The 22749-nt window shown below is 34.0% G+C and overlaps 3 protein-coding genes and 1 long non-coding RNA gene across 6 annotated transcripts in view; 2 read left to right on the top strand and 2 right to left on the bottom strand.

Annotated features, from left to right (window-relative positions):
* Nucleotides 1–2814: 2814 nt before the first annotated feature.
* On the bottom strand, nt 2815–3180 carry LOC147763347 (ubiquinol-cytochrome-c reductase complex assembly factor 2-like). The gene has a single exon (XM_087007236.1). The coding sequence runs from the start codon at nt 3178–3180 to the stop codon at nt 2815–2817; it is 366 nt and encodes a 121-aa protein (XP_086863362.1).
* Nucleotides 3181–3450: 270 nt separating this feature from the next.
* On the top strand, nt 3451–8767 carry LOC106176854 (KATNB1-like protein 1). Its single transcript, XM_013559399.2, has 10 exons — nt 3451–3577; nt 4181–4342; nt 4791–4852; nt 5187–5274; nt 5600–5743; nt 6051–6220; nt 6661–6750; nt 7354–7455; nt 7708–7801; nt 8058–8767. Exons 2-10 carry the CDS (start codon nt 4187–4189, stop codon nt 8085–8087), a joined length of 936 nt encoding a protein of 311 aa, XP_013414853.1. The 5' UTR covers nt 3451–3577; nt 4181–4186; the 3' UTR covers nt 8088–8767.
* Nucleotides 8768–9681: 914 nt separating this feature from the next.
* Nucleotides 9682–22749, top strand: part of LOC106176900 (uncharacterized) — a 32530-nt gene continuing 19462 nt past the window's right edge. Inside the window, exons 1-19 of one of the 3 annotated variants that reach the window (XM_087004659.1) lie at nt 9682–9783; nt 10398–10681; nt 11130–11348; nt 11942–12137; nt 12674–12915; nt 13163–13285; nt 13590–13759; nt 14135–14243; nt 14615–14707; nt 17271–17321; nt 17860–17934; nt 18314–18418; nt 18635–18706; nt 18977–19102; nt 19694–19918; nt 20263–20463; nt 20821–20997; nt 21968–22184; nt 22576–22730. In XM_087004659.1, coding sequence (XP_086860785.1) covers nt 10490–10681; nt 11130–11348; nt 11942–12137; nt 12674–12915; nt 13163–13285; nt 13590–13759; nt 14135–14243; nt 14615–14707; nt 17271–17321; nt 17860–17934; nt 18314–18418; nt 18635–18706; nt 18977–19102; nt 19694–19918; nt 20263–20463; nt 20821–20997; nt 21968–22184; nt 22576–22730 — 2748 coding nt within the window. In that variant the 5' untranslated portion in view covers nt 9682–9783; nt 10398–10489. Of the gene's footprint in view, nt 9962–10397; nt 10682–11129; nt 11349–11941; nt 12138–12673; nt 12916–13162; nt 13286–13589; nt 13760–14134; nt 14244–14614; nt 14708–17270; nt 17322–17859; nt 17935–18313; nt 18419–18634; nt 18707–18976; nt 19103–19693; nt 19919–20262; nt 20464–20820; nt 20998–21967; nt 22185–22575; nt 22731–22749 lie in introns of all 3 variants that reach the window. The other 2 variants (XM_087004658.1, XM_087004660.1) reach the window with 2 other exon arrangements.
* On the bottom strand, nt 15228–16978 carry LOC147763346 (uncharacterized). Its single transcript, XR_015332854.1, has 2 exons — nt 16112–16978; nt 15228–15614 (listed from the first exon to the last, which is right to left on the bottom strand). It is a non-coding gene; the product is annotated as an uncharacterized LOC147763346 (long non-coding RNA).

Raw genomic sequence — 22749 nt, 5'->3', positions numbered from 1 at the left:
TCCGAACTCGAGCCATGAACTCTCGAGAGAAGAATCTTTTAGAAGAAAAACTATTGAATTTGGAGAGAGCTACAAATCGCACTAATGGCCTTATTCGCAAAGAGATCAATAACCTTATGCACGAACTCAGTAACGCCGAACATTACAAAGTCAAAGAAGAAAATGCTGAGTCGCCTGTAAACACGGAAAGTAATCGGGATAGTGACTCGGAGGAGGATGAAACAACAAGTAGTGTCCAAGATGCTTCAGAAAGTGGGTCCGAAAATAGAATATCTTGTATCGAGAGCTTTCTAGAACCCGACAAACTGATTTCAAACCGCATCTTGCCCGCTTGCAAATTGAATTCTACAAAGCTTTTACCTTACGTGACTTCTGCTACAATTTCGGGAAAGTCCAGGGATCGGGAAGAACGTCGGGACACGGGGCACAGGTGTAAATACGGTTTGACCAAAGGAGAATGCGTTCATTTCCCGTGTATTTTGCCTAAAACTTATACAACGTTAGGGTACAGGTTAACTGGGGAACCAGTGTCTCCTTGGGAAACGACGCCACGTGTGTTTTCCCCACCAAGAATTTCATATCTCGGAAAATCGGGAGAGGTCGACTTTCCCAAGAAAGAAAAGGCAGTGCAAGGCGTGTTTAGAGACCTGAGGGAGAAAAACAAAGCAAATAAACCTCAAGACAGAGCGGTCAGGTATGGGGAGTCGATATCCCGCCATAAACTGTTGAATCCTGTTAGACCTGTGCCGGCAGAAAAGATACAATTATCGTTAACTTGAGAAGAGAGAGAGGGAGACTACATATTAATTAGCCAGGAAAAATGGCCAATTTTAACGCCAAATTTCCCGAGAAAGAATTAAGAAGAGATATCTAAAGCACTCATTTTTCAACATTTTCTGTTTGAAAATGAAACTTATAAAACTTATCCTGGGCAGTATGACTGGGATGGCCAATTTAGACGGTGTAATAATAATAATAATAATAATAATAATAATAATAATAATATTATTATTATTATTAACAATCAATTGGATTGTACAGTGAAATTGTTACAGAAATTAATTAAATTAATTAAGGGCAGTTTGACAATGACAGAATTCTAAAGGGTTACAGATCGATTTACATTTAAGTTTATCCCGACATATCTTCAATGCGAGAAAAACAGTCAATGGGATCTGAAGTTATTTTTCACTCCAAACAAAATGGTTTCAGGGAGAACAAATGGTGCAAATTATTCAATAAAACGTATTAAAAACCCTTTATCCTCGTCAGTGGCCCGAAATACTTGTCTCATACGGTTTTCTAAATCACTTAACAAAGCTCCGTTCGTCTTCCCTTCATTATCAGTTGTAGTGCGCTACCCTCATTTTTCTGCCAGAACATTAAAATGTTTTAAATGTGGTATACCTATGTGGGGTTATGCATATCAAATTTAAACGTCGTTTTCTTTTCTCTTTTACAGCCCTTATGGTATACCAAAGCAAAAACTGTTCAGAGAATAATGATCCATATATCCTTTTGAAGTTTCAGATATTTAGGACTCGAAAACGAGATTTTTCACCAATTTTTTATAAAGGGAATATCTTGATGAACTAGAGTAAAATTGCTAAATTTCTCGGAAATTTTCTTTTCTTTACGACCTAAAGCGTATTGCGTGTCTTTAAAGTGATCTTATGAGCTACTGTCGATATCTTTTTTATACATAACCGATTATGGAAAAGTTAAATTTTGGATGACGGGACGTTTCGTCAAAACCGTCCACGCACTTCAATCTTTGTGCGTTTCCGTTTTATTCAGTATTAAACCATATCTCTTGTGTGCATGTAGCTTATAAAGTCGTATTAAAAAAAGAGTGGCTATTTATCTTGAAATCAACTTTTCTACCCTATTAACATTAATTTAAATGTCTTTAGAACTGACAAGCACAGCACCCTAAATAACACCTAAACGATACAAGACGGTCATGCCACCTAAGGAATTTTAACTTTGCTTTAATATAACACTTAGCTCAATCTCAGTCTTATATGCATTTTCCAACCATAAATCGCAACGCCCTAAGGAGTTTGTATTGTTACCTAATTAGTCCATTTGTGCAAACACAGGTTATGTATGAGGTATGCGACACTCGTTAGTGTTATGGTATTGTCATTTCTAAATTAAGAGAAAAGATGCATCAAACATGGTGATTGAATTGCATTTCAATTCAGAAAAATAATGACATATGGAAAATAAAAGCAGTCAGTTTTACCAATAATTTAATAACTTTGCAGTGATAGGCACCCAATTTCCAGTAAAAGTAATAGATTTGCAGTTAACATTATATTTACACTCCTTTCAAAAAAAGAAAAAAAACTTGTTATCTGCAAGGTGTGTTCATAGCAATCACATCTTTTCTGGCAAAATGAATTCATTACTTCCATTGCAGAAAGCTTTTTGTCAGAATTGTCTGATCACTGAAAACCATGTGCTGAGAGTGTCCATGCTCTGGTAGGAAACATCTAATAGATGATGATGGCACTGGTTGTGTGGTACAAGTCAGAGTTACATTGTCCTACTATTATGCTTTCTTCAAAGTTAACTCTTAAGATGTTATTCCCAGCAACTTGACTACCCATCATGGAGTTCCACTTTCATTTTATGTGTACATGTAGAATCTTTCCAATAATCCTCATCATGTGCAACTGGTCTTCAATAATGGCAAGCAATGTTATCTCATATGGCATAAGGCAATAGGTCTGTTTTTATTTTTTGCCTGAATAGAAATCGTGTTTTTAAGTGTTAAAACATTCCCACTCATAATTCACTCTCTGTCTATTATTTTTCGTTAACAGTCTCTTCTTTTTGTACTTTTATCAATTTATCTATCGTGTCCTTATCACCATAATTGCCTAAAATAAACTCGTTTGATGTGCCTTGTTTCAGAAGCTCAAGTTCCTGTCCAACTGAACCGGTTTTTGCAGCATAAGGATATCGCTTTCTAAATACGTCTTTATCAATCATCAGTAGAGCATCTAACTTTCTTTGGCAAGCTTCTTCGTCATGGATGCGTGTAGCTTCCCCTTCTCTGAAAGCCGCCGCTACTCTTTGTCGTATGTGTATGGCTAAGTCTCTTCCAAGCTTCTTTTCATCTTTTGGGAAATTTCTACATACTTGAAGAAATGCTCTGTACTTCGACCCCATTGTATTTACGTTGAAATTTCAGTGCACTTCTTCGAATATTATGTATTTCTCTCTAAGTTTCATAACCACGATTTCGAATCATTTCAGTTTCGAGTCTTCAAATAAATAAGAGTAACGAAGAGCTGCACTTCATATTTTTTATTCACTGTAGATATTGTCAGCTAATCACTGACTCAACAAACTTACATATGCAATGGTTCAATCAATAAAGTCAGTACGTTACTCTACACATATAATGCCTTTAATTTAACACCAACCACCAATTAGCGATTGAGACTATCTTGAAATGATTGACCAATGAAAACCGAGGCAATTTTTTAAACCCAAAACACGCAACAAATCAATCATTGAAAGAGTCCGATAAATTGGAAGTCATAAGCTTTCAGTCTTCAAAATTGTAAGTATAAAAAAGTTGGTGTATAGCTCGCAGCAAGCTAAAAGCAAATTGTGTTTCTATTAAGTATTTGTTCGAATTTTCTTGCCAGTTTTAATATATTTTGTAAACAAACAAAAACATGCAGGTATATGAAATAAAATGTTACTTACAATTAAGATTGGTGTACATTTGCATTAGCACCTACAGGGAAAACATTAAACTGCAAAGGGAATCCCAAAACTGTGCCCAGTGCATGAATGTAAAACAGTTTTATGGGAATAATTGTTTACTTTTGTTAATTGTTATATTGACTCATTGAGATCTCTTTATTTATGCCCATTTTCATTGTAACATATAATCTACAGCTCAAAATTGGAGGATAATATCAAAAAAAAAAAAAAAAAAAAAGACTGTAGTCAGTCCAAAAATTGATTGATCAATAACAAATAAGTAACAATTTGTAAAATGTGAAATGTTCTTAATTTTGCTAAACAATTCCAATATGTGTTTAACACAATTTTTAGTAATTTGTATTATGAATATGATGCCTCTTTCTCGTCCATTTATCATCCAGTGTTTGACCTATATGTACGTTAATTTAACATTTAAAATTATTCTTATAAGGATGAAATGGCTGCTCATCCACCACAAAACCCTGGTCTTATTAATGCTGGAGCAGGCTACCTGAAATGGGATGTTTTTAAGAACAAATATGTTTGGTTGAGTAAGGAAGAGGTGGAATTTGCACGTATCAAAAAAGAGGTGGCAGCTAAAAGAGCAAGCAAGGTTGGTATATCTTTGGGCCCATGTATCCAGTCAGTTCACAGTGCCTTTATTAGCACAGTTAAATTATCTCATTGTCCATGTATATATACATGTAGCTCGGTAGTTCATGAACATTACATGTTATTAGCACAGTTAAATTATCTCATTGTCCATGTATATATACATGTAGCTCGGTAGTTCATGAACATTACATGTTAAGATTAGCTCACCAAATCAAATCTAATCCCTCCCTTAATTGTCCTCCCTACAATGAAGCCAACTGCTGGGAATGGCATGAAGCTAACTTCAGCTCTTTAGAATGTTGAACCAAGGAGTTTCTCCTTGGTTGAACATTCTTGTTAGAAGAAAAACTTACTATGTATTTCAATACACTTATCATGGAATTTATAATTATAAAAAGGCCACAGCTTACAGAGTTTTTTTTTTTTTGTTGTTGTTGTTGTTGTAGAGGAAATCTGGAGAACCAAATCCCTATGAGGCAAACCTTGTTAATGAAATGAAGAAAATAAAGTAAGTGATAACGAATAATTTTATTTATGTGATGAAATGCATGCATATTAGAGGGCCATGTAATGAATTTGGATAGAAGTCACTGTTTATGTGATACATCCAACCTGAAAGGCACATGTGGGACAAAAACTAATGGTACAAAATGCTTCATAGAATAAATTTTGGTCACATTTTTTATATTTTTCTTGGAATGTCAAATGTGTAGCATTTACATATATTATACAAACAAGAGACAAGCATGTACACCATCACATCTAGTCATATAACATTGTGCTTAAACTCTTAATCCTGAGTGTACTACATATACTTTACATTGTTATATGTCATTCCAAAGGTTGAATCAGGGAAAGCCTTTATCTTACAAGGTCCAGGGAAAGAAGGGTATCCGTCCACTTGCTGCACACAATGCAAGAGGCAGTAAGGTAAAAATGGAGCAGAAAGATAGCATTGTAATTTGATATTTAAATGGTAACTTTTCAGTGTGTGTGCGTGTGTGTGTGTGTCGTTGAGACTATTAAGAATATGGAATAATGTTAAAGTACATTTCATTTACAAAACAATTGTTTCTTACATATATATATATCAGAAACAATTGTTTTATATATATATATATATATATATCAGAAACAATTGTTTTGTAAATGAAATATATATATATTCATTAAATGGTTATCATTATATAATTTATTAAAAATGATTGTCCTATAACTAAGCATTTGCCTTATGTTTAAACTGCATATCTTAAAGGAGAAAGCCCCATGTCATCCAGCTCAGTGGCCAGTCAGTGAGAACCATCAGCAGTATGACATAGCATACGCCAAGGAAAATATGCCCATTGGATTGCAAGGAGAAAAGGGGGATGGTACTTTTGGCAGGGAAGATGTGGATGAGGTAGGACCCAAGAAAAAAATGCAATTTTAGATATGGTGTGAGTGTTTTTGTTTCTATTATGTGTATTTTCCCCCAAATTAAAAAAAAAATGAAAAATTAAAAAACTGAAATGTTTAACAGAATCTTTGTCTGTATAACATATATATATATATTTTAGACACAATTCCTACTTCTGGTTATATTCTTTTTCCAAATATTTTATGAAACGGTTTAGAAGCAGTGCATAGTCAAGACAAACATTTTAAGATACTAAGAATTTCTCCCATCTTAAACATAGCTTTAATCAGCTTCTCTCATTATTTCATAGTTATTAGCGGGCCACACTCAGATGCTGAATGTATTGAATGTAAGGCTACTCCGCCTAAGAGCTGCCCAGACAATATGGCATCAGCAGGGTGCGTCAGATGTAGTCTCCTATCTGCAGAAGATCAATAATGATTCTGTGACTGTGGATATCCTGCCTTATTTAACCAAGTGGTATGAAAGATAAATTGATGCATATAAATTTAGTCAACATGTGATAAAACTTTTAGTACAGTTAAAATTGAAAAGTACCCCTTTTCCTTGTTATTAAGCAAGACAGTGTAATAGGTCCATGGGCATATGGGGGAGGGGGGGTTGAAAAAGCCATCATTTGGCCTGGACAGGTCAGTCCACTTTTTCAGAAAAAAAGATGACCACTTTGAAATTGTTGGCTCCAGACCTGGGACTTGTGGTGATTTAATATGTAGAAATATGTACTCTTATATTTTGTATATTATATTATCAAATTTTTTCTCAGATGATTCTCCAAAAAGTGATTTTAAAACCCGTTTTTCTAGCAATGTCCAAGTATATTTGATGTGTCCTGAAATATAAATTTATTTATGTGGACAGTTATATTTGTACACCTTTATACCATTGTAACACGGTTTCAGTATAAGAGATGACTGGAGGCCCCTGTCTATGGGAGCTTGCATGGACCTGTTACCTTCATTGAAGAAGCTGCTGACAAGCAAGTTTGAGGAGTAAGTAGCATACCCACACCCCTGTATATTTGATGAATACATTTTGCAGTATTGTAGAGAGAGAAGGGTAGGGACTGTCTGTTGATAAGCAGTATTTAGAACAAAGGTAACTTATACTTAAAGCATTGTACTGGATGTCATAAGAAGTCATCATCATCATTGGGTGCCATCCACTCTCAGCAGGTTGCCCATCTTGTTCTTGGTCTACCTTGTCATTAGAAGTACAAATTGTTTAATATGAAATTCAGAAATTACCACAGTAAAGTGGTCAGTGGTCTAATCTAGCCCACCCGATATGTTTTTAATTTCTAATGTAAAGTGCCTAATCTTATTCAGTATTGCAAAATGTACTTGTATTAAATAATTTTGATAACTTTTTTTGAGTACCTTGACCTCTTTGCCCTTGTCTTTATGGTACCACTGTGAAATAAGAAAGTTAAAGGAAGGGGCATCCATAATTGATCCACATGTATGATGCTATCAATTAAATTATTTCTCTCTCATTAGACAAGTTATGAATATGCTGAAAATACTGTGATTGTCAATAAACAGGCCTGTGCATTGTAACTGCTATTAATAATAATAATGCTTTTTCATCTACAGCTACATCATAAGCAGCTTAGATTTCATTAGAGCAGTTCTTAAGAAGTGGTGGAAGGAGATCTCCAGTGATCATAATCAGAGCGGAATGATGCTTAGAAGCAGGTGGATGCCTTTTATTTATATGAGTCAAATCAGTGGTAGATTATTGTCTAAGAAAATTAACTAAATGTACAAAAACATCATAATGTCGAACAACTTGAACTTGAATTGAACTTGGTAAGAGTGATATTGTTTTCCTGTAGTTTATTGTTCACCAGTTAAACTGGTAACACTTACTTGTTTGATTTCTTACAGGATTTTTATTTGGTTATTAATACTTATTAGTTGAATAAAATTATCCGCTTATTTACCAAGGAGTGTGATTGGTGTGTATACATCCCTGAAGGCTATGACTGATATTGTTGATAAACTATCTGAGAGAACAGATAGAACTGGAGAGAGAGCCAGGGTAAGTCTGGACAAAAAGGGGACATTGAATTTATAGTTAGAATAGGCATTTTTATATCTTGCAAGCAATTAGGTTGATAGAACATGTAGAAAAACTAGAATTGCCAGTAATGATGTAGATTAGTTCATTGATTTGCATCATGAATTTTATTTGTAAAAATATCGTAGATTGATGAAATGGCTAAAAATGATACAGGTGTGGAATATGTTGACACATCTTTGCATGTAAAATTTTTATCATAACCTTGTATTTTCAGCTTGTTCAAGTCTTCCTGAAACAGTTGTGAAGTCCAGTTTGTTAGATGTAAAAGTAAGCATCAGGAGAGATTTGATAAGCTTTGCCATAGTCACTGAAAACTTGAAGGCTGGATCACCCATTTGGGAAAAAACAGCTCATGTCCGTCCTTTATACAGATTTTCCATAAACCATAACCTGCTTGGTTGTTTAGGACAAAACGACTAGATGTGTATAGTGTGTGAATGTGTGCATTATGTCAGTTTATGTGATCTCATAAATTATCTTGGTACCTTTGGTACTCCATAGTGGTGGATTTATACCTTTTTTTGGTGTAAATATCTTTGAGAAATCTTTACATAGTAAGATTTAGACACTATTATCAACACATGAATGTTATAGCATTAGAAAAATTCACATTTGTTATATTCAAAATCATGGTGGGGAGGAGTATTTTGTGAATATTACATAAATATTATTTGAATTTTCTTAAAGAAAAAAACAAGCCACATACATATAACTTGTTACAGAGTATGCAATCAATTTATTGCCAAGACGTACAGAAAGTGTGGATGCTTTTTAATACTTGTCTGTGAAAATATGCTTAAACATGTTATAAAAAGAAGAAATGCAGAACTTCTTCATGCTGTTCAGTGATAGTCTGCATATTTATTCATAAATTAGTTTCAAATATGCAAAAAAAAAAAAAAATAATAATAATAATAACATGTATGGTCAGTTATATATATATATATATATATATATATATATATATATATATATATATATATATATATATATATATATTTTTTTTTTTTTTTTGATAAATCACACAAACCTGCTCAAGATTTTGTATGCACATATATTCTAATTTTTACATCTTTATATCCTATTTTGTCCCTTATCCATATTTGTCCAATAAACTGATTTATTTGAATGAATTGATTTATTGTTGATATGAAAAAAAAATCTTCAAATACTACTGAAGTGATTTATTTTTCATCACTTAAAGTAACATCAAAGGTGAATATATTTTGACTTCCCTGCCAACTTGAAACGAAAAAAAAAATTATAACTATTGTACAACATATCAAGTGATTCAGAAATTGAAAGGGAAAAAAAATTGCAAACACAGATGGATGACAATGAAGTGTTTTTAAAATAATATTTTTTCTGAGAATACCATTTATATATACCAGTGCCATTCGTCAGAATTAAAAACAAAGACAAATAAAGAATGTCTGGTTATAAGTCTTAATCTCAAATTAATAATATAAATGATTATAATACTTATATATTGAGATGTGCGTTAAAAGACTACCGTAAAGCCGAATTTCATTATGAGAGCTACAATTAAAATCAATCAATATATGTATACATTTTTGTTTTGTCTTGTACGCTGGTGGAGAGCAAGCCTCCACCTGTTGCAGTTAATGACACTCTGCTTCGCGGAGGCCAAGATAAGCAATTCCTTGTTAAAATGTCTATTTTAATCATATAAACATGGTACTTTAAAACCTTTTCTTTATAAAATCGTAAAATAAATATTTGATTTAGAAAATTATCCACAAGTTAGGTCAAGCATAAAATACTGTAATACTGAATTGAGATTTAGCATGTCTTGAATCTAGCTCTTCGAAAAAGGGCAAATACTTGCCATTCATTTGTTTGGTTGATTTCACTGTGCGTGCTGGTCGCGAAGGAAAATTGAGCTTATTTTATATTGAAATTGCAGCATGGAAACAGTGGTACTTTATTTTATTTAAAGTGGTTGAAATAAGCCGTAGATAATATGCAATGTATTCCTTTAAACATAATTGATTTTGCATCACTCGGACACACTTTGGGACTGGAAAATTGGGTTTCAAGTAAGGGAATGTTCATATTGATTTCAGCTTCGACAAAGTAATCCGTTCTAAGATACATGTATGTTTGAGATAAACAGTGAGCTTCGTGGAGTATAATTCATTTTATGTAGGGTTTATGATTACCTCATTGTAAGGCCTTATTTTGCCTCAGTGGATTTAGGAAATAATGTTTTTGGATTTAGTTACCAGTACAGATTAAACATGTTGTTAGTGGTATTACATAACTTAATTGACTCAACTGTATGTGACTCTGCGGCATATATGATTGCGAAGACATATGACTGTTGCTTTGAAAACTTTGATATGATAATGTTAATGGATTTAATGCATTCTATTTATTGTGTACTTAGTGAGCACTAGGAAAATATGACTACAAATTAATCAAAATTAATATTAGTGTGAAAATTTTTTCCAGTTTCAGTTGTAGAGTGAAGTATAAATGATATTTCAAAACTTCTAACACTCATTCGATAAAAAAGAACATTACTTTTCAGAATGGTTGGGCATCCATCAGAATGAAATCTCTACCGAATAAAAATTGTTTGAATTGCTGAGTTGATGCCAGTGTGAAAGAGTGGAGTTCATAATGGAGGAAAGGCAAGAAGAAGCTAACACAGAGGTACATATACCTGCAAATGGAGGTGAAGAGGGAGCAGTTGAGCAGACAACATACACAGAAAGTGGATACACTCAAGATGGTGACCAAGTCTTGCTTAGCTGGAAAGCTTTGTATGAAAATCTGGAGGTCAAAGAATATTATCCACTGAAGAAATTTGCTGTAAGTACATGTACATTGTACTGTATTTGGATTCCTACAGTGTAATAGGTTGCTGACATTTTGCAAGTGGCTTAAGATGTTTTTCTGTTGCAATCAAAGAAGTGAATAAACATCTTAGATTTATGTTTGCAAGGTGCAAATAGAATAAAATAGGATCTGACATATGATTTTACAGGATTCACTGCAGATAATATATACAGTATAAGCGCCCACCTCCACCCCATTCAATTGGGTCATATTTAAGATTATAAAATGATAGATTGAATTTTAGGTTTCTTCCTCCATAGAATTCTGAATGCTATCCTGCTGATTAGTGATTTAATTAGCCAAAAATGTGGTGCCCCATGTTCCAAGGTAAAAGTTTTTAATACCAGAAATAGAAAACAACTTTTAAAAACTGGCCTTGCAATTTAAAATGCTGCTTTATTTTTGTATGTTTTTCTTACAGGCATTGTTGAAAAAGCTTTCTTCTTCATTATCCCAAGCTGCCCAGCTAACATTTGACTTCAGTGGCATAGAGCAATTAACGGACCTGGTGTTCTGTGTTATGGACGAGGAGTTGAACACCCTCAGGAAAGGAGTCAAGGCTGTGCACTTCAATGGATGCATCCATCTTACAGACGTGGGAGTGTTCTTTCTGGCCAAGGCTTTTCAGGATTTAGAACATGTGAGTTTCAGTAGGTTGCACACGTACACATGCACACACACTGGAATCAAAGAGATAATAAAAACTACAAATTCCATGCTTGTTTAATTGTTACTTTGCAGCCTTGAGTAGAACTGACTTTGATTTAAACTTATAATAAGATATGTGGAACTTTTTTTTGTGAGTTTTGTGTGTACTGCAAAAGTTGACAAAACCTGTCAGTTGAAATAAAAAATCAGTTTTGGTTACTAAACATCAGATTGTCATTTGAGGTGTTACTTAATATCTGACCTCATTACTCACACACATAAATGAATCGATGTCCTAACATAAACACATGTATGCACACACTCAGTGGTGGATTTTCACCTGATACATGCACATGGAGACATGCTGAAACTGTCTGTCCAATCTTTCATGACTGGCAAAATTTCTCTGGACTGGTAAAAAATTGTACTTAGTCTATTAGGTCCGGCATATTTTTCATCACTGCCGGTCCAAATGTCTGGCAGTTCTGAAAAGTTTGCAGCATGTCTGAATGTCTGACATGTACAAAAAAAAAAAAAACATGTTGATTTCAATTTTGGTTCTTAAACACTGTTATATCTTTCAAGGTTTCCTTTGATGGCTGTCCCCACCTGACAGATGAGTCCCTGAAGTACCTGCAGTTGTTCTGCACAGGGTTACAGCATGTCAGTGTGTCAGGGACCAGTGTGGGCTATATACCTACCAGCATAGGAAACACCTGCAAGATTACTGTTGATGGGTGCCCACTGTATGATCCTGCACAGTATGATAACAGCACATTCAGTAAGCTGTTCATTTATATAGCATCTCTCCTATAGACTGAGATTGGTCTGCAGGACCCTGAGTGTCAGAGTTTACTGGAAGCCTGTTTCTGTATGTACAGTATGTCTTTGCAGTGTCTATTGATGGTCTCCAGTAAACTGTGGGACTCAGGGTGGTCTTCAGCTACTGATCCAGAATTCTCTATGTACAGTAATGCTATGAACTCAGAGAAGGAATAAAGAATTTAAAGAATTTTACCTATGAGTATGGAGCAGTGGAATTTATTTGACATCATTATTTTGTAATCTTTTTCTATTGTCTTAAATGCATCAGTATGTGGTTTAAGGTTTGAAAGTAACAAATTGGAAGTTTTTTGCTATTGCTTTAGAATATAACAAACCTACACAATAATAATTATTTTTTGGAATACTAAATTGTTAAAACAATAAAAAGTAATTCAATTTGTCAATACACATATCAATAATAGATGTCCAGTAATTTACCTCAATGTATCACAGTCAGTGTCAATTTGATGAATTAAATACCCAATATTTCAGATGAATGTCAACGTGAGAGTCAAGGACATGAGAGAAAACTAGTGGTGTTCAGGAGGCAAGACTGTGATTATAAGTTCACGGAATTTTTGAGGACAGGAAAATTTGAGCGCTGTGATAATGAACAAGAATTAACACAGTTTGGTAATGATTATCTATCAAATTTTTCCCTGTCAAATTCCAATTCCGTTTCTGAAAATGATGTGGAGTTCCTCTTGAATGTGATTGAAACTAAGGGATATAGTGTAAGTGAAACATGTTTTGTTGTGATACCTTTATAGTATGTGCATCTTTGTAATGTATTGTAAAAATTTCTAATGTACTGTGATCTAAAAATTCTTGTAAAATATTTTCATGGGTATGAATATAATTGATTACATCATCTCTTAGAATATATCTTTCTGTCAGTCAATTTGAATGAAACCTGTTTTAATGATATGCCCCAAATATCAATTTTTATGAAAATAATGAGTAATTCTTTTTTTTCTCTAGATGTCCTCAGACAGTGTTCCATTTACAACTGAGAGTGCTGCTTTTGTTCTTCTCATAGACTTCAATTCAGCTGATGATTTACAGTTGAAAATTATGAACAAGATTGATGTTATCAGAGGACATGTAAAATATACATAATTTTTCTATTTATTCCATTTTTAACAGAGTGAAGCTTGTTTAAGTCTAAGTTAAGGCCCGACCACATTGTTTTTGCATGCCTTTGGTTATTTTACAGTGTTTACCAAAATGTCTTTCTCCTAATTTTTAGAATTAAGCATTGACAGCCAGATATAGACCAGTTGGCCTCAATAAGCAAATTTCTTTGTGAGAAAACTTAAACATTTTAGAAATAAAAGAGAAAAATATATAAATGAATAAAACATGGCTTGTCGAATTCAGACTATGAGTAGGGTTATTTCATTTCTAGGTCAACCATGCTCCCATAATGATTGTGATCCTCTATGAGGACTCCCCTGGGCAAACAACTGCTGGTTCCATTGAAGAACAAATATCCCGTCTTAACCTGGATCTGGATGCACAACTGAAGCAGACGGCAGAGAGCCTAAAGCAGCATTTAGCAGCAGAGCATTGGAGCAAGTGAGCTACACATTGACTTATATATAAAATGAATATCATTGTCCCTCATCATTTCCAGTTTATGAAGATATTTATTGCTTATAATTTGTTAAATGTATTCAGTGTCTAATATTGATATAAACATTAGATATGAGGCCATATATTTTTTGTAACAACGGCTTTGCAGTGGTTATAAGATATTTTAATGATAAAATAACTTGGCAAAACATGCCAGTTTTTTTTATAGATATATCAAAATAGGAGACAAAGTAAACTATAATGATTATATAATTAAATTACAAGTTAGTGACATATCTATTATGATTATCATTGCTTACATGTTTATAAGCTTGTGATATTTCTAAACTATTATGATATGGTGGTGTTTTTTTTCAGAGTTAATGAAGAGGACTTTGAATATCAGGAAAGATACAAACGTTCCCTTTATACTGCTGAGAGTAGAACTGTATACACGATGGTTTCTGTGGATGTAAAAACATTAAAGGTTAGGATTGTTAGAATCAATTGCAACTCACATTATTTTAATTTAATGTAGAAAAGAAGTTTGCACATTTTGTTAAAATGGTTTTTCCAAGTTTAATCCCAGATGGATAAAAAACTTAGTATGCATTTTAATGTCTCAAGAATTAACCAGAAAAGTTCCATGGAATTTAACTCAACACTGCAAATTTTAAAACTTAATATTTGTAACATCCCTATATAGGTACAACAGTACAACAATCAAAGTGCAATGCTGGAATTATGCATTTCATTGTTTCTCTTGTAATCTCTCAGAAAAAACAATTAATTACACTGCCTTTGCCAACATTTTGCCTTGGATTTTAATAAATGTAATTTTCACCTCTTTATTTGTAGATGCAAGTATATGGTCTACAAAGCAATGTGATTGAGGAAGGCCAGGCTACAAGCAAGGAAAAAGAACTAAATGAGTTTCTTACAAATCACTGGGTGGGTATTCCTGTTGGGATAAAGATAAATAAGTTTGGTTTAATCCAACAAATCTAAATTGAAAGTCAATTTCTAGTTGATTTCCCTCTGATGCCTTTATTATTAGAAAATTTCAGAAAGTGGAGGCAATGTTTAATCTGTCATTCTTTGCTAGTGGTTACAAAATGTTGAATTTGACCGAAAATTTCAAACTTTCTCTGGGAAACTGTAATTTTGCGATGTGATAGCTACACCATCACAGTTTATCATTTCATAAAAAGGGAAACAGCAGCTGCCCTTTTTAGGGCACACAGGAGAGTTGAACAGCTATACCCACCAAATCCAAGACGCGTTACCCTGGGTAATATATTTTGCACAAACTAATGAAAGTCTAATGGAATGTTTTCAGTTTTAGTTTAAATCATAAGGGGGTGTTGTCTCAATGCTTCAAAACTGGTTTTGAAGAATTTAATCCACATTTCATAATTAATAAAAATGGTGAATATGTGGGTCACGGTTACGTTATTGACGCGGGTACAAAAACTTTTTATAATCATGTAAATAATAACAATATTTTTGCTATTATCCATACACACTTCATTCATGAGGGGCACACCACTTTCACATGCTTTTAAAATGGAATTGACAAACACAGAGGAATAATGCACATATTTTATTTACTGTAACTCTGTCATATGGGACACACACTGAACAAAGTTCATCTAAAGAATGTTCCAGATTGTAGTTTTTTATCAGAACTATTATTTTTTTATTATTATTTTAACACAATAAAGTTCAGTTAAATACAAAATTTAACAAAATGAAGTTCAGTGTAACACAAAGTTCATAATTATAACATTCTTCCTGACATATGTAGACCAATGGTGATATCTGTTCTGTGCTCACTAAGGCATCCACCCTTGGGATTCTGAAAAAAAATCACACAAAGAATCTGTTAACTCTGATAACGAACAATGGATAACCTAAGATCACAAATAGTTTATTGCTTATTCAAGCAAAGTACAGTGCATTATGAGTGGCAAACACGCATTACTGAGACACATTTTCTTCACCCATTTTCGGTGCTTCATTGCGTAACGCCTAAGTGTTGCTAGTAATCCATTATTGCTGTTTTTACAGACGGTTAAATTTTAAACGCACGGAATACAGTGTAGCAGCTTAATTTAAGACAAAACTAAAAAAAAGTAATTCAATTTCGATGATTGAGTTTTCGAGAACAAGAGAACATGAATACGGTATCACCGCGTCACCATGTTCAATATGACCTTTAGTCCCCCATGTGAAACAGACGCAAAACGAAAGTTCAGACGAAGTCACCCTACTTATAGAATGGTAAAAATCAATCGGTACACAAATATGTTGAAACAATTGAAGAAAAATGAAACGAAACTCATTATTTCTCACCTTCATACAAAGAAGATCCCAATAAACAATCCTGTGACGGTTAAATCGAGGGAATTACACCTGTGCCCTGCATCCTATCTCGACAGCGTCATTGCGTGACGTTATCAGAATGGACCACCCGCCAGTTTGAGCTGGATTTTTTAGTGTGTAAAAGAAGCCATTCGTGTGTAGACGTCATCAGTTAGTGAGTATGGAAGAAGATCGCTATCGATGTATAATTTTCACGCGGCATTTTAAAGTCGTCTGATAAGAATCGATCTCTGAAGTTTCAGCTTTGCGAACGTAATATTGGGACGCGGTGAAGAAATATCGACCTTGCTGAGCAATAAATGTGAAATTCTTAAGAAAACTGATATTATCATGGATTTCGTGACACAAACTAACCGAAATACTACTTTGGACGATTGAACAGTTTTAATACGGAAAGATAGGATTAGATGAAATTTTCATCGGGGTGGGACACCGCATGTATCGTAAGTTAAGCTAATTTTGTGATCATTTTTCAGTGACTTCAAATAAATTTTTATTTAAATAACCATTTGCACATTCTGTTTATTATATCTTCTTGCAGTAGGTGTATTCCCTGCTTCAGTAATTCATTCAAACCCTAAACAAACTGTTCCTAAATAGAGGTAGGGTCGAAATTCCACAAAAAAAGACGCCATTTTGAGGGTAATTTCGATATATTTTCTGCTTTTTCTCTTCTTTTGCTTTTATAACAATATCCTCCTTGCTCATGCAGCTTCTTTGATTTGTTATTGAAACATACACAACGATGTCATGAGAATTTGGTCGGCTATCTAAATTTAAATAACATTCTTGTTATGGTCCCCCCGCAGTGCACCACTAGCAAAGAATGACTGTAATATACTTTATTGATTAAAAGAAACTAAAGTGTAAGGTTGCTGACTGTACAGTATAATTTTATGCTTAATCTACATATTCTTCATATTCTTTATATATTTATGACATGCATTTGGAGAACTAAAACATCATTTATTCTGTGTGCCTATTACACATATCCAGATAGCTAACATGTGCATATTCTTGCTATTCTGAATGTTGTTACTTCACTTATATCAGGACCAGCTAGTAAGGAGCAGTAAACATAAACCCAATAAATAATAACTATTTATTTTTTTAATTGTATCTGTTACAGAATAGAGCAATGGATAAGCTTCAGAGTTTAGCCAAGTCTGATATATCTGAGGTAAAGTACAATTGCATTCACACCAGGTTGCACTTTAAAGATACTTGTCAAAATGTTATTGATTCTGTTGTTTGAGGGTGCGTTAAAGTTGCAGTCAGATTTTCATAAGGATTCTCATTTAAGTTATTTACAGTCGTTGTATAGAAGTGACATGCATTTTTCATGGTATAACATTTATTTTATTTTCATTGTATTGTATTACCCAGGCTGCATTCAGAAGAGATGATCCTCAAACTAACTGGTTGCGGAACAAATATTTTCAACCCCTTTGAAAGTGATGCTGCTAATCTCCTTGAGGCCTCCCCACTTACCACATGGCCTGCAGGAGCCTATGAATTAGATGATTTAAATTTCGGCTCTGAGGTTTAATTGCTAGGATGGCACATGTTGAAGTGGGGAGCCCATTAAGGCATTGTTTTTAAGTGGGTCGGCCATATTTAATCCATGGATCAGTTAGTAAGTGGATCAACTTGTTCTAAAAGCATTATAAGAGTTTATTCTTAATGAAATGATTTATAGATACTTTTCTATCTTTTAGCTAAAGTCTTATTCTAAACCACCAGTTGCCGTACTTGAATGCACAAGGGCATTGTGTATTCTTTTAAATCAGAGAGTAAGTAGGTTCTTTTGCATAAATGCATGTCTGTCATGTTGGTTGTAAGTGATGAAGACTAGAGTAAAAAAGGGGAGAAATTTAGATTTTTTTTCCCCTTATCGATGACACATTTGATGATATTCTTTAATGGATAGATATTTTTTCACTTTTAAGTACTAAATTTTCAAATATGAATTTTTTATTATATATTTATTATAAGATTAGTATTAACAGCAAGCAAGAGAGAATTGACTCTCTCTCTCTCTCTCTCTCTCTCTCTCTCTCTCTCTCTCTCTCTCTCTCTCTCTCTCTCTCTCTCTCTCTCTCTCTCTCTCTCTCTCTCTCTCTCTCTCTCTCTCTCTCTCTCATATTAACACATTTTCATTGCTTTTGGTAGCCCAAGACAGTAGAAGATAGCAGTGATGCTAGTAAATGGTGGCCAACAGCAAAGAAACTTATCTCAAGTTTTTCCTTCCTGAGGGATATGCATTCTTATGAACTGGTAAGGTTTTAGATGTTGACGTACATTTTTTTCTCAAAACTTTGGCAACTTTGTTTATGATAATACCAGGTTGGATAATTTAAATATCCACATTATAAGAAAGCAGTTGTGATGCATTTCAATATAATTTAATGTATGTATTCCCAAGACTCCAGTGTTTTTAAAAAATATATATTTGAATAATGCACCTCATTTTGTGAAAATATTTTATTTTAGGACACTGTTACAGAAGAGCAAATGGCAGAAATTGAGGCGTATATCAATGATGAAAGATTCACTGAATCAAAGGTAGGAGTTTGGTTAATTTATCAAAAATTTTCTTGATATTGTGAAATCCAAATATTATTTTTATTAGACAGCATTTGGTTCTCCTTGGAAATTTTAGTTGAATAAAAGAGAACACTAAAATGCAAATTGTTTGAATAAAAACCACTGAGATGCTTTCTCATTATTTGAATCATTTACTCTTATCTAAAAGAATAAAGGAAATAGAAAATAAAAGTTATTGGTTCTTTTAGTAGTTTGTGTAAAAAATATTTGATTGCTTTTGTTTTCCAGATTGCTGTAGTATCAAATGCAGGTGTAGCTTTTCATGTGTGGGTGCATGCTGTATATGCCTATGGGAAGATAAAATACGCAACATCTAAAGAATCCAATGTGTCGAACATCATAGAATATGGACAGGTATTGCACTTTAAACTCATTTTAACACCTGTTATGGATGTGCTCATTACCATACTACAGCACACACAATTACGTGTACAAACACCTGAAAATTAAATAAGACAGGAGGTGTACTGTAGCATAGAGGAATGTGTGCATTCGTTCACACACACACACGCACACACACACACACACACACACATGCATGCATGCACCCACACATGCACGCACACACACACACACACACACACACACACACACACAGATATCTATTGTGTTAACTATCCTTTTCTTTCTGTAATTAATTTAATAGACTTTGATTTAGGCTTGGGACCATCTGATAGTACCTTATTTATCCTTCATATCTTCTTTTGTAATAAACTATATAGCCATGTGTCAAACTAAACTTTATTTTTTTATTTAAATTGTGTAGTAATCATGGGGTCAAAAATGGAAAACTTGATAAAATTTGATAAAAGAAGTTTAAGATGATCTCTTTATTCTGTTCGATTTTAAAACTTTTATACATAAAATTAATGGTTGCTGACACCACCCCTTACATGCATATGGTTATGTCATTTTAAAGTATTTGTTAATGTCACTCTGTTTCAGGGTGCAGCATTTTTGCTGTCAAGACTATCAGCATTATGCTCAAATGCTGTTGGAATGAATTTTGAGCAAAGTTTAGAGTTCTCTGGACCATTTATGGATATTTCAAAGGCCCTCCCAAACCACAGAATATGCTCACTGGACAAACTGGTGTCAGAGTTGAAGGAGAAACCATTTGGTGCTAATCCGGCAGCTTATGCTCAGGCACTCAGCAGGCTTGACAGAATGGTAAGTAACCATTTAAATGAGAAAACTTAACTGATATTTTGGCAAATGAGATCCAGTGCAAATAAACTCTTGTCAAGTAGTGAATTGAAGTGTATTTTATTAGAATACTACCAGGTATGATATCTGTTTATACTGAGTAAATGGTAGCAATCAGTAGATGGATGGATGGATGTACATGTATATGGTTAACAGAAAAATCACTCTCATTACAAACTAGTTTAAAATAAGTTTATGTCAGATTTTTGAATTTGTTTTTTCTGTAATACACTCTTAAATTATAGTATTACACTCTTAAATTGTAGTTATAAATATATTTTGTTTCCCCTTCTTTTTTATTTTTTTAGGGCAAAGTAGTTTTTCTGAAAGACACACCTGAACAATATGTTGTGACTGACATCCAGTGGTTTCTGAACCTTAGTGCACAATTGTACAAAATTGAGGGCTTTAAGAATTTAGGACGCATCAAATCTTTGTCAGCAGAACAAAGCCTTTTGAGAATGGCTGATCTGCGAAATGTAATTGGAGAACTTGCAACTGATGAAGAGGTTGGTTATTTTTATTTGATACATTGAAGTAATATTCAGTAATTGGAATGGAAATAGAAGAAACATGGAAATACATAGAGATGCATGAATTCTAGAAAAGAAAGGGATTTTACATTATAAGAAAAGAGGGGGAGGACTGAAAGTAAAAACAAGGTGTATGACTTAAAATTCTGAATGGTTAATAAAAGTTCTTATTTACATTTGTTCAAATTATCATATCAGTAAGAAGTATTTTTGCCTGATAGAATATGTTCTAAAGGAGATTAGAATGTCACATTTCTATCTGATAAAGACATTGCACTTGGTACATTTTCTAGTAAACATAATTTACAGTACAATTCATATTTTTTTCCATAGTTCTCTCATTGGATGAGCATTATGTTCCATGATGGAGGCATGTTTAAAATTCCATATTGTCGTCTGCATCCAGAAGACCCTCCATTCCTCCTGGCGTCATTTGTGCAACTGCAGCCAAAACCATACTTGTACCTTGATGGTGCATCTAAAGATAGACTTTCAGAAAAATATTTTCATGTAAATATGTGTGCATTGTAACAGCAAACACAACTAGCATAACTTAAAGTAATATCCTTATGATATATCTGTCTGATAATTTTTTTAATTTCTTACATGCATAGTTGACAATATTGCATCCATATTAAGATTTAAAAATTAACACACCTTTTGTTTCCTACGTGCTTTCCTATAATCACCACCCTGAGCTTCAGAGCTAACTTGACACTAACCTTTTCACTGTAGCCTATCTCCATCGTGTCAAGTAACCTCTGACCAGATTCGAGTGCCCCCGCCGCCCGCCAATCAAATTTAAAGCCCGCACTCAATGACTCATTGAACGATCTAGCCAATGAACGCGAACGAGTCAAAGCGCGCTTTGTTCAAATCCGGACCAATCAAAGATAAGGCTGAATATCAGGGACTTGCCGTAACCTGTGGGCAGCACGCAAAATACATCATCCCTCAGTAGATAATGATGCAGGGCATCATACTGCTCTGGTTTCAATTCCGATATACTCCATGCTTTCTTTGTGTACGGTTATGCACTCGGAACCACTCGGAACTACTCGGATGTCTCCGCACTCGACAATAACTATGTTGTTAGTATGGAGCTTGCGGAATCAGCCGAGGATTGCCGATTGACGATCAACCAATCAGCGTTTTCACCAAACTTTGGTGAAAATTTTTGAAACATGGATTCGATTGGCTTATATAAAATAGGTCAAACTATTTTCGTCAGAGGTTACTTGACACGATGGAGATAGGCTACAGTGAAAAGGTTAGTGTCAAGTTAGCTCTGAAGCTCAGGGTGATAATCACCAGCTTTTCTGTATTTTACTCAACAGCAGGAGGCATTTAAATATGTTAATCTTATTGCATTCAGCAAGAGTCCCCATGGAGTTAGCGCAAAACTAGCAAGATTAGTATGAACAATTAATTGTGAATGCACTTTAAAAGTATGTTACATGAAAAATTCCTTTTTTTTCAGGAAAACTATTTTCCTCACTTGAATTCCAAGGATTACAATCCAGAAGACCTGAGAGTGAGCTTGAGTTACAGGTTTACAAATGGCTACTCGGGTTCCTTGCTTGGCAGAATTATCTCTGACTGCTTGTTGCTAGGTGATGTGATGTATATCTGGTCCGCTGGTGTCTTGTGCAGAAAAGGAGCAATGGAAATCCTCATAAAGAGGAATGTGCATGCTGGTAAGAAGATGAGATGAATCATACTGAAAAAATCTTCATTTTGTATTGAGACCTGTAGAATATACCTTTGTGTAATATGGCTGTTTTGAACAGCATCTCTGCCATCTTGATCACGAAATGAAATTTTCTTTTTGTATTAGTACATAAGACCTAATGAGGTAATTAGGTCTTTTTAGGATTCATTTGAAAAAATTATCTCTTATTGTGAAATTAAAATTTGGCAGCTATCCTGCTGATACTGACAATTTATGAATACTTAGTACATGGTTTCTTAATTGTATCCTAAATAAACCATACAACATTGGTACTCCTTGGGAGTTATAGTATAAGTTTGGTAGCATGCACATCAGTATTGATTTTTGACAAAAAATTTGCTATGGATATCTTGTAGTCATGGTAACCAATCAATTTGACATCGAGGCCAGATGCACGTGTCCACCTGGTGGGCAGAAGAACATAGTGTTAGACTACATCTGGGCTACTCTCAGCACATACTTACTGATTGTGGATTATCATATTAGCAGGCACCCAAGTCTACATGTTAAGGTAATGAAAATGAAAATGC

Source organism: Lingula anatina, chromosome 2 (genome assembly GCF_051362555.1).
Source record: "Lingula anatina isolate TDL-2025a chromosome 2, LinAna3.0, whole genome shotgun sequence".
In the NCBI taxonomy this organism is placed as follows: domain Eukaryota; kingdom Metazoa; phylum Brachiopoda; class Lingulata; order Lingulida; family Lingulidae; genus Lingula; species Lingula anatina.
The sequence above is the reverse complement of the archived record's forward strand: the minus strand, read 5'-3'. Positions and strand labels throughout refer to the sequence as shown.